Below are 12586 nucleotides of genomic sequence, written 5' to 3'. Positions count from 1 at the left end.
CTTAAAGATCTGCCAACTCTGTTCTGTTCCCCTGTCCCTGAGGACTGTCTCCCAGGGGGTCCTTCTGACTAACTCCTTGAAGAGCTGGAAGTTTGCTTTCCTAAAATTTAGGGTCCTGACTGTACTCCTCGCTTTTCCCATGTCCCTCAGGAGCGCGAACTCCACCAATGCGTGATCACTGCAGCCCAAGTTGCCTCCAGTCTTGACATCACCGATGAGCTCAGTTGCATTGGTGACCATCAGATCCACTATCGCGTCCCCTCGGGTAGGTGTGTCTATTACCTGGCTTAGGAAGTTGTCGCCTATGCATTCCAGGAATCTCCTGGATTGCCTACAGCTCGCCGTGTTGCTTTTCCAGCAAATGTCGGGGTGGTTGAAGTCCCCCAGCAGGACAAGAGTCTGCAAGCGTGAAGCCTCCCGGAGCTGGAGAAAGAAGGCTTCATCAGCAGGCTCCCCTTGATCAGGCGGCCTGTAGTAGACACCAGCCACAAGGTTCCCTTTGTTGCCTCTGTCTCTGACTCTTACCCATAAGCTTTCGACCTGCTCGTGGCTATTCTTCAGGGACAGCTCTTCACACTGTATTGATTTCTTTACGTAGAGGGCAACGCCTCTGCCCCTCCTTCCTCGCCTGTCCCTTCTGAAGAACCTGTAGCCATCAATAGCCACATTCCAGATATGGGATTCGTCCCACCAGGTTTCAGTTATGGCAATCAGGTCGTAGCTGCCTAGTAGCACAGCAGCTTCCAGCTCCTCCTGTTTGTTCCCCATGCTGCGTGCGTTCGTGTAGAGGCATTTCATCTGGGCTGTTGGCCGTGTCACCTTCTTAGTGGAACATCCCTTGTTTCCCTTAGGGTGTTTCACAAAGGTTTCCTTGTGAGGTCTAACTATCTCAGGAGCCCCCGGCTCATCTCTGTCAGACTTCAACTGTGCTGCAGTGTCCCCATCATGCCTCTGTGCAACAGGTTGAGGGCTCACAGTAGCACCCCGTCCCTCTAACCATAGCGTACCATCCCACAGCTTGTCACAGGCAAGCCTAGTACGTTCCCCCTCCCCCTTCACATCTAGTTTAAAGCCCTGTCAATGAGCCCCGCAAGCTCCTGTGCAAAGACCCTCTTTCCTCTTTGAGAAAGGAGGCTCCCATTTGTCACCAGCAAGCCTGGTGCCATGTAGGCCATCCCATTGTCGAAGAACCCAAAGTTATGATGGTGGCACCAGCCTCAGAGCCATGTGTTAAGAGATTGGATCTGCCTGTTCCTACCAATGTCACCTCCCACAACTGGAAGGAGGGAGGAAAAGATGACCTGTGCCCCCGATTCCCACACTAAGCGTCCCAAGGCCCTGAAGTCTCTTTTAATCACCCTTGGGCTACACACTGCAACTTCATCACCACCCACGTGGAAAAGCAGTAAGGGGTAGTAGTCTGAGGGCCGTACCAGGCTGGGAAGTCTCCTGGTGATATCTCATATATCTTCATATGCTATACACATCTGAAATTACATAACAGGTGTTCTGATAATAATGGTACTTCAGGGGCATCTGCCTTTTTTGCTTTTATTTGTGGTCCTTAAATAATTATAGGAAGAAATAACACAAAATAGAAATCAGTTGAGATTTTTTTTTTAAATACTTACAGTTTTCTAAATGCACAACATACATCTGACAAGTTTAATGTGTACCTAGTCATAAGAAATTAAAATGCTACTACTTTAATGTATGCCAGACTACCGTTACTCAGCTCAATGGCAGCAAATAGCTTATGCATTTTCCTAAACATCCAGAAGATGGCCACAGAGCTCCCAATAGCCAGTTTTCCTACTTGCCAAACAAAGCCTTCTAGATTTGACATACAGGTTTTGACAGTGTTTAGACGTACTAAGACAACCCCAGTGCAACTCTGACTAACTTGACAAAATTCATACTCAGGATCTGTCTAGGCCAGGGAACTTGTGGATGGCTGGACTGCCAACCACACAGTGCATCACAGGTTCTGTAACAAACTCCAGGACAGAAACAGCATTATTATTCTACCATTATTAACACCGCAGCTTTGAGCAGGAACACAGGAATACTATATCATGTATCAACTGCCCAGCAGTTAACTGTCCCAATGCATTCTCCTACCCATTGTAAATCAGGTGAAGCATATGTTCCCTCACAGATGGGACGGGCTATTTCAGACGTACTTGCATTTCCCATGGCAAAACCTCATGACATACTGCAGCTGGCAGCATAGTAAATTCTCACCCCTGTGCCTGTTTGCACCATGTATTAAACATAAGGTAAATTGAAATTATTTATTTCACACCATCCTTGGATTATAAAGGACATAAAATGGTTACTCTGGTTGCACCAAACAAAGCATTTCCCCCAGAAAATACGTACACGAGAACCAAACCAGCTCAGTCATTCCTGTATAGCAACTTTATAATAGATTTGTCATTGACTGTCATAATAGACATTCTTATATTATTTCCTTTACTTACATTGAGTCATTTTACAGCTTTCAAAATTAGACATATTTCCTCCACTAACTCAGAGATTTTCTGTGAAGGCATACCAAACTGAAACCTCAGAGTTCTTGCCAATGAGGGGCATATGTCCTCATATTATGAAACAACTATGTATCAAGTTTTTGTAGTGGTATCCATCTTGAATTAGGATAATACTTCTCCCAGCATCTAGCTATATAAGAACAAGGGAAACAGTGTCATCTATAAGGCACCACACATTAACATATCAGCACACTATACATCAGTATAGTCACTATCTAGGAAACACGGATTTAATCTCTCCTCCCCATGGTGGCTTTAAAAAAAATAAAAATAATTAATCCCCAGTAAAAGAATCTGTGCTTTAGACTTGCAGCATTTCTATATCCAAATTTCTGAGTGGCTCCAATGGAGAATACAGGTTTCAGGATTAGGTTTGGTGAGTAATGAATTAGGCCAACAGAGAGAAACAAAATGCAAATACCAAATATGATGTCCCAGAAACTCTCCTAGGCCAAGGTCATCTCAGAAGAGAATAATCAACACTGCAGAATCTTTCCGAACTCTTGGTTTTAGGGAAAGGTGTACACTACAGTAGGTTGGTTAAGGTGGGTAGCCCACAACGGCCAGTAGCCAAAGCCAGAGTCATAGCTCACCTTTCTGCTACACCCTGAATGCCAACCCCCTTCCTCTACAAACTAGAAAGTACCGTAGCTGAGATGACAGTCACACAAACCCCAGTTCTGCAATAGCATTATGGAAACTTTTAGCAAGCCAAATGTTCCAAAAAAGGACACTGTAACTCAAAAAGCGATTCTCATCCCGGAACTCAGAGCAGGCTAGATCAGAATGGCAAATACCTCCACAAAGGTAATTAAAAATTTAACATCTGTAGGAAAAAGATACTTATAACTGAAGTAACAGTGATATCCCGGCCATATAAACCCCACTTTATAATTGAACAGTAATAATTATGTTCACATTCTTCCTGTTTCAATCTCAGAAAATATCATTATTTTGTATTACTACTCATACATCACACTAAAAGCAAATGGATTTTATGAGCAAAGGCAGTATCGGATAACAGCTGCAGTACTGAGATAAAATTATCTTCCTTAAAGGTTTGATTGAGCTTATCTAAAAATGTCGATCTCAAAATAAATGACAAACATTGATCTCACACAAGAATAACATGATTTTAAAGTTCAGCCTGAACAGAAGAAAGGAAAAATCCTCTACAGAATACCGACGACTAGTTTTGTGGTTCAATTAGCAGAACACGTTTAGGGCTAGATGCTCAACTGATCATGGATAAGTCATTTTTACGGACTAAAGTCCATTTCAGATCAACAACTGTGTATGACTGAAAAAAAAATACTAAAGTATTATGTCTTAAAACAATGCCCCTCATGAGGCAATTGATAAAAGTCTAATTACATGTCATGCAGGTGTGCATTCACAGTTATATCATCACTATCAGAAATGCCTAGTTTCAATGGGAAAATTCAGAGGTCTCTGATAAATGTTAGTGGCAATCCATTCAAGTAGATCTTCCAAAACCAGAATGTAAATCATTAATAGCTTCCTATAGTGTAGATGCTTCTAAATGAAACCCCATTCTAATGTGTTTCAGAGACTGCTAAATGCATTGAAGTAGTTCATGATGTATATATTATACTTCTCATGTCCCACATACTCGCAGGTTCATCCACAAAACCAAGGACATGATTTTAGTGGTTTGTTAACACATTCTGATCTTTTTTGAACTAGTTCTACCCTTATTGTTATGAGAGTTTTACTCTTGTTGCTTATCTTCATCCCCATAAAAGATAAACAGAACATAGGATTTTATGTTTCATTCTTTTATCTTTTCCTTAAAGGGGTAAGATCATGTTTGTCTTTCTTAAACTATGCATAAACATCAACTGATTCTAACATTATGAGAAATAACTGCTTGACATACTCTGGAGGGACTCAGAGGTCTTTCATTCTTGGAGATATTCAAGAGCCATGGACATGGTCCCAGACAACTGGCTCTAGGTGGCCCTGCTTGAGCAGGGGGGTTGGACCAGATGACCTCCAGAGGTCCCTTCCAACCTCAGCCATTCTGTGATTCTATGATTCTTTACGGTTTCTGGCAATATTTCCTACTAGATTGCAGATGGCCTTCTTATTTACTGATTATTTATTTATTGATTACTCCCTTTCCAAATTAAGAAACAAAAGAGTACTTTTTTCTTACTGGTAGCTAGATACCATTATTTCTGGGATTTCCTCCAACTAACTGACTTAGACTGGTTCCCAAATAGCTTTGGTTAATGTTAACTTACTACCATTTTCTGACCTTAGAATGTCTACTGAATTCAAAGCATGATAAATTTGTTTCTTCCCCTCTGATTTGTAGTATACACCTGCCCTTAACAAGGATTCAAACATTACTAAAAAAATGTTGGTTATCTCTGTTGCAAGGCTATGTGTAATTATGAAAAAGTACCTATCTCACAGCAGAACACATTAAGTGTCATCAAATGATGTTACCATGTGTAAACTGAAACATCCAATATGCACACATTTTCAATAGGCACTCTAATCCTTAACTGTTCATATAAAAGATGTAAAGTTGTTCACAAAGCAGGCCAACTTCATATCTACTTTGCAGCAAGCTCTTGCTGATTTAGTCCTCATTTTTCCCACTCAAAACACTCATAGTTCACTGGTTTGCATCACTTGTTATCTATTTTTCCATCTTCAGAAGATGGGGGGTGAAGACAGGCATATTCATGAGCAAGATCCTTAGCTATACAGGAGATTTTAACTCTCTTTAAAAGGCAAACAGGCCAGGAGAGGAAATACAAAAGCATACATTTGAAACAGCATGGAACTTTTCTTTCTTACGATCAGCTGAGGAAGAAGGATGATGGCAATAAAGATGAGAGACCTTGCAATCGAAGAAAACTAAACATGCATAAAGGAAATGCAGTATATTCCTGTATGTTGCTTCATAAACTAAAATCTCCCCTAAACTTGATAGTTCAAAATCCACTTTAGTGACACACAGTTGATTGGAGAAGCAAACGAAACCCAGGTTGCCCACATTAGCAGGCCTCTGGAAAACGGTGTACTTAAATCACCAAGTTCCAATGCACTCCAATCTCTCAAAACTCATAAGATACTTTTAACATTGGGTGTGAAGTCACTTTTGGTTTCTCAGATCTACTGCAGCACAGAATTACTCACATACTGTATGACGGGGCTTGGAAGAAGGGCTCCAAATACAAGGAAGTTCAGTTTTAATCACTAGGAGGACTGAACATAGGACAGACCAGACATCCAAGGGCCTGAGCCTCACCTTCCAAAGCTTTCAGGCAGTTTTAATTTTGTGTGAAGTGCACAGGTTTGTCTCAAAGCAGATATCTAGACTGCATAATGAATGAAGCAATAGAAACTAGAGTTTAATTCACAGACTGTGTCAGCTGCATATCAGGCAATGAAGTCCTGGAAACTCACTACAAGGTCCAAAGCTTATCCTTAAAAACGGAAAGGAATTCCAGGACTTGATGGAAAATTCATTTAACTTCAAACATCTGGTTTCATGTGGAACTCTTCCCTGTTAAAATACGAAGAATTAAATGAGAGGGGGCTGTAAAAAGCCGTTGATAGTATGTTGTGATCATGTGCATACTCAACTATTTATTGAGCCTGGTGCCTGTCCCATACTGCTTTGTAACAAGATTAGTATCAAATGTAGCATTAGACTCATAGACTTTACGGACGTGCTTGCAGAATCAAAAGCACTGACTAGCCTGCCCAAAACAAGCATGAACACTGGAGAAGACAGCTATGATGGGACCCTGTCATGGCTTTTGTAAAATTCACCACATGGGATGCTTGTTTGGGTACAGCACAGATGAGTTTCACATATCTTATGCTTTTAAAGTTCTAGATGTGTCTATTCATTGAAACCCTCTAAGATATTTTCTGTGTGCAATCTGTATTCTACCTTTGGGAGAACAGTAAAACCACATTTATTTTCAAATTATACCTTTTCTTTTTTTCCAAACTTTTCACATTTTTCATTTTGAATTTTTATATCAGCCTAACATGTAAGAAATCACAGCACAGAAGAGATTTATTTCCTGAAATGATCTGAAAATCAGGAGTACAAAAACCAGGACATACAGCTTTGGATTAATCTGATACAAATGTTTAAATGATACAACCAAAAAGGCTAAAGTGCAAAATGAGTAACAAGTATCAAAGAACAAAAAAAGCCACAAGAAAAGATACTATAAATACACTAGGAAAGGAGGACAAAGTAAAATACAGAACTATTACATCAAAGAGAAAGAAAGCAAATAACAGATGATACAAAGAAATCCCAGTGTTCAATACTTTCACTGCTTCAGTCTTTACAAAAGCATTAATTGTGGTCAGATGCTTAACGCTAGTGATTTTAAGAGGAAAAACTGCAAGCCAGATGACGGAAAGCTGAAAGATATTCTGATGACTTAGATACACTCAAGTTGGCAGAATCTTGTGAAAATCACTCTAGAGCACTCAACTAACTAGCTGAAGAAACCTCCTAATCCATTAGCAACTGTCTTTCAGGAATGGAGAGGACAGAAAAGGGCAAATACCATATCTTTCTTTAGAAAAGAAAAAGGGAAGACATGGGGAACTACTAACCAGCAAGCCGAAATCTGACAGCAGCAAGAATATTTGACAAAATTGTTAAATAAACAATTTATCAACTTCTAATGGATAGGAAAGGTGATAAGAACCAGCTGACATGAATTTATTAAGAATGAATCACATCAAATCAGTCTAATTGCTTTCTCAACTGGGAAACTTGCCTAGTGGATAAGAGCAGGAAGTAGGTGTAAAATACTTCAGCTATAATAAGAATTTGTTTACTGTCCTAGATGATACTCCAGTAAACAAATTAGATAACTACATTCTAGGTAAAATCACTACAAGGTAGATGAACATCTGGTGGGAAAAAACACACTTACTGAGTAGCTTTCAAGGGCTGGTTGTCAGATCTGAAATGGAATCATGAAGAGGTCTGACAATATTTCCATTAATGATCTGGATGAAGAAATAGAGAGCACATTCATGAAAGTGAACTTAGTATCAGGCTGCAAGTGATTTAAAGCACTCTGTGGGATTGGATTAAAATTCCATATTAACTTGGTAAATCACCAGAAAACATCAAGTACTTGCAAGAAATAGTGAAGAATGTTTCATTTGTGAAATAACTCCATGAAAATCTGACTCCAACAACACTGACCAGGTACATTCACCTCCAGTCCAAGTGTAGGACCCAGAAGAGCTGCAGTGTTTTGCACTCCAGTTAGAAAACTCTGTGGCAAAGAGAAGTACAGAATGCTGCAAACTGTATGTTAGGTATAAGGAAGCCAGAGCTCAGTGGAACCTACACAACATTCACAAGGAAAGACAAAGACGTAGGACTGAAGAGTGGATTTAGTCCTTTATTATTGAACTCATACATCTGATAGGTTTGTATCTCCAGACAGTGAATAAATAACCGTTTCTGAAATTGAAAAAAAAATTGTGTATCTGTGTGAAGCTTGGTTATAAGTCTCTAAAGGAGAAAGGCCTGAAAATGACACTCACACCCATCATGGTAACACGGTCAGGCAATGGTGTGTCTGCAGATCAGAGACCCTCACTGGAGGTGGTTTAGCTCCTTAGAGGCAGATAGACCAATTTACTAGAAATGTATTTGAAAAGAGCCCTGCAACTATACTACTATAATTAATACAAGTATGAAAATTGCTCAGAATATAATTGTTGTGATCAACTTAAAATGTTTAGGAGAGAAGGAATTTGGGCAAACTAGCTTTGGGCATTTGACACAATTTGCAACAATGATGAATCTCAAAATTCTCCAGAAAACAGATCTTCCATTTTTCATTCAGCTCTGTTTCTGACCTCACCATCTGCAATTTCTCCAGTGAATCAAGAAGTGCCACAGATAAAATTTAATGAGAGAAGAAAGAAAATATTTCTCATTCAGATGTCTCCCAGATCACACCATACTTAGTTTTCATGCACCATGGCAGAGAGTACTTTTCATACTTTGATAATTGTTAGCAGTGTTTGCTCCCACCAATGTACTTCAGAATTCTCTTCTACAGGAAAAAAAAAAAGCTATTCCTCATCGTATCAGTAATTCTCAGAGCTACTCCTTACATGAGCATGCTATTTTTAAACACGGCTCCTGTTTGACTATGTCTTTCCAGGAATAATACTTCGATTTGTTGTGAAACAACAAACTACAATATTTTTGAGTATTTATTTGAGATGCTTTAAAATATTTATTTGAATTGCTTTTGAAAACTGGAAGGAATTAATTGGGGTCAAGGACACAAAATACCTAATTGTTTTTCAATGACAGGTCTGATCTCCATCAATGAGGTTAAGGTTTCACAAAGGTTAATCCAATCTAACTGCTACCACCCAAAGGAGCAGTGTCATTGCTGCATGTTTCCATTGTTTTCCTTAAACCAGCCTCTTGTGTTGATCTCTTTATGAGCTAATTCAGCTCACTAAACTGGCAGAAAACTAATGTAATAAAAAAGGAGGTGCAGGGGAAGTAGTTTCAGTCAGCAGGAGAGCTGCTAAATTATCACAGATATTCTGTAAACCTCATCAACAGGAATGTAACTGCTGATGTCAATGAGCTTGGTCTTCACTGAATAGAAGACCACCTTCTTGATATATACTTCCAAATTACAATTCAGGCTGCATGGTTACATTAAAAAACTAAAATCAATCAACTTACTGCGAGACAGATTCTCAAGGGCTTTTCCAAGTTTTTTGCTCTCTTGAAGGATATGATTTAGTTCATCAAAATCATGGTTCTCCGGATTTGTCCTCCAATCCCATTTAGGATGCTCTATTGACCTTGGCACTAAATATACACAGATATATAGATGAAGTTTAGATTTGGTGGTTCAGAATCCTACAGTAGAAAAAAAGCTGCACAATGAGTTTACAAGCTCAAGTACCTTGAGTGGAAATTACTTAACTATCCTCTTATTTTAACAGCTGGAAATATTTTCTTTGGTCAATGTGAAGTAAAAATGAAAACATCGATGAACAAATGCATACTTGGGATGATTCTTGCATCTGAATTCATTGGTAAATAGGAATAATAAATACTAACAATTAAAAATAATAAAAATAATGCAATAATGGAAAAATGAAATAAAAATACTGCATATGAAGGTCCTTCATTTACATAAAAATAGAATTATGTGTCCTAGGGGTCAATAAGGAAAAATGTCAAAATGAAAATGAGTAACTGGTACTTTTGCCTTTGCTAGTCATTTTATCAAAAAGAAAAAAAGAAATATTTTAGATAAAGCTTTTAAAACAACATTTATATATATTTTTTTAAAAAATCATGAAGTGTAGATAACACAGTTCATAAAAACTGTGAAACGAAATACAAAATATGTCCCTATTGTTCATGTCGTACAGCCTATAACCTTTATTCTGATATTTAAACAAACTCCATCTTTGGGAAGCACAGTCCTGAGCTTACAGTCTCCTACTCATTATCTATTACCAAAAACTTTGATTTAATTTTAAAATAACAGTTTCTCAACTGCTGAGCTAACTTTACCTACAATGGCAGAGAAGAAGAGAAGGAATTTCTGAGACACGTAGGACCCACAATGAACAGAGCTGCATTGACCAATGTGAACATTTTGAACAATTTTTAGAAATGAAAACAAAAATTATGCTGTCTCTGAACTGCAATTTAACATGTTCTTTTTGCCATTGTTCCAAACTAAACAATCTGCTGCCTTTGCCACCAAATGCAATTGTTGGGTTGGCTCCAAACACAGCATTACCGTGCTGAGAACTGCACATGCTGGTGTGAAGATGACGATGCCTTGTCCACATTCCCAACAGAAAGGACCAGTTGCATTTATCAATGGTTGTTAACTACTTACTTAAAAATAACTTCAAAAACAAAGCCTATAATGTCTAATACACCCTGGCCAGCTTTGAAATTTTTATTTACTATTTTGACAGTTGTCAACTAATTTATGCTTACAAAATTCATTTTCATTACATGCTAAGAAGAAAACTTGTAGACTCCTACAGATCGTGCAAAAAAAGTGGTATCTTATGATCATTTTGAATTTCAGAGTGCTTTTATGATGGTATGGGGAGATTATGCTCAGACTTCGAGTTCTGGTAGCTGTGACAAAATGTGTTAAATAACTGTTCGTACAGAAATTTGCCTTATTGCTGTTTGGCCTCTGTGTGAATACAGAATCTGCTCCACTCTGGATCAACTCCACAAGGGAAAGTTGAAGTTAAGTCAATAGCCATGTTTTCCAGGTAAAGAAATGGGACAATGGTATGTTTAAGTCCTTCTGTCATAAAGAACATGATTCCATCTCCCATAGACATAAACCAAGCCATCTTCAAACCAGACATCTATACAGAGTCTGACAACCTGGAGTATATTCTGATCTATAACACCCACTCAGGAACCTGGGTAAGTATTAGGGAAGTTAATACATTAGACCGCAATTACAGACATTCTCAAAGACGGAGGACAAAGGAGACATTAAAAAGGACCTACAGAGACAAGAGTAGGAGGAAAGAGACACAGGAAGCCTCAATAAGGAGAAGGGAAGAAGGGCAAGCTGGAGTGAGTATTGGGTTTGCGTGGCAAGGTTTTGGTAGTGGGGGTGGGGGCTACAGGGGTGGCTTCTGTGAGAAGCTGCTAGAAGCCTCCCCTATGTCCGACAGAGCCAATGCCAGTTGGTTCCAAGACAAACCTACCGCTGGCCAAGACTGAGCCCATCAGCAACAGTGGTAGCACCTCTGGGATAACATATTTAAGAAGCGGGAAAAAAAAAACCCTGGCACAACTGCAGCTGGAGAGAGGAGTGAGAATATGTGAGAGGAACAACTCTGCAGACACCAAGGTCAGTGAAGAAAAAGGGGGAGGAGGTGCTCCAGGTACTGGAGCAGAGATTCCCCTGCAGCCCGTGGCAAAGACCATGGTGAGGCAGGCTGTCCCCTGCAGCCCATGGTGGAGCAGATATCCACCTGCAGCCCGGGGAGGACCCCACGCCGGAGCAGATGGATGTGCCTTAAGGAGGCTGTGACCCCATGGGAAGCCTGCGCTGGAGCAGGCTCCTGGCAGGACTTGTGACCCCGTGGGGGACCCACACTGGAGCAGTCTGTTCCTGAAGGACTGCACCCCATGGAAGCGACCCACGCTGCAGCAGTTCGTGAAGAACAGTAGCCTGTGGGAAGGACCCACATTGGAGAAGTTCACGGAGGACTGTCTCCTGTGGGAGGGACCCCACGCTGGAGCAGGGGAAGAGTGTGAGGAGTCCTCCCGTGAGGAGGAAGGAGCGGCAGAGACAACGTGTGATGAACTGACCACAATCCCCATTCCCATCCCCCTGCACTGTTTGTGGGGAGGAGGTAGAGAAAATTGGGAGTGAAACTGAGCCGGGGAAGAAGGGAGGGGTGGGGGGAAAGTGTTTTAAGATTTGGTTTTATTTCTTATTACCCTACTCAGTTTTGATTGGCAATAGTAAGTTAAACTGATTTTCCCCAAGTCAAGTCTGTTTTGCCTGTGATGGTAATTGCTGAGTGATCTTCCTGTCCTTATCTTGACACGTCACGAGCTTTTTCATTATATTTTCTTGGAGTGATAGAGCAGCTTTGGTGGGCACCTGGCATCCAGACAGGGTCAAACCACCACAGAGTGTCAGAGTCCGGTTCTGTTTTGTGTTCAAAAAAGACAAGTCATATATTTCCTTCTGAGGACAATGGAAATAATGAGCTATGGTGGTTCCTAGTAAATAGATACAGGCCTTAAGGTATTAGGGTATGACTAGCCTCTACTCAGACGGACAGCTTATAATTTTTGTTGATACTTTTAAATGCCAATCATTTAATTTATAATTCCCTGGTTTAGGAACCATTATGTACATTAAAAGTTATCTAAATTCTTGTGTGACCAAAAATTGCTTCCATTCATAGATGCTAGCATAATTAAATTAAATAGCACAACTGCAGTATTTCTCATC

The 12586-nt window shown here is 39.9% G+C and overlaps 1 protein-coding gene across 1 annotated transcript in view; it reads right to left on the bottom strand.

Moving 5' to 3' along the window:
- C2H8orf34 (chromosome 2 C8orf34 homolog) overlaps positions 1 to 12586 on the bottom strand; it is a 161585-nt gene that overhangs the window by 106254 nt on the left and 42745 nt on the right. The window contains exon 4 of the mRNA XM_075705998.1: positions 9298 to 9426. Coding sequence (XP_075562113.1) covers positions 9298 to 9426 — 129 coding nt within the window. The remainder of the gene's footprint in view (positions 1 to 9297; positions 9427 to 12586) is intronic.

The sequence above is a fragment of the Pelecanus crispus genome, chromosome 2 (genome assembly GCF_030463565.1).
Source record: "Pelecanus crispus isolate bPelCri1 chromosome 2, bPelCri1.pri, whole genome shotgun sequence".
NCBI lineage: Eukaryota > Metazoa > Chordata > Aves > Pelecaniformes > Pelecanidae > Pelecanus > Pelecanus crispus.
This window is presented reverse-complemented; position numbering and strand designations above follow the sequence as displayed.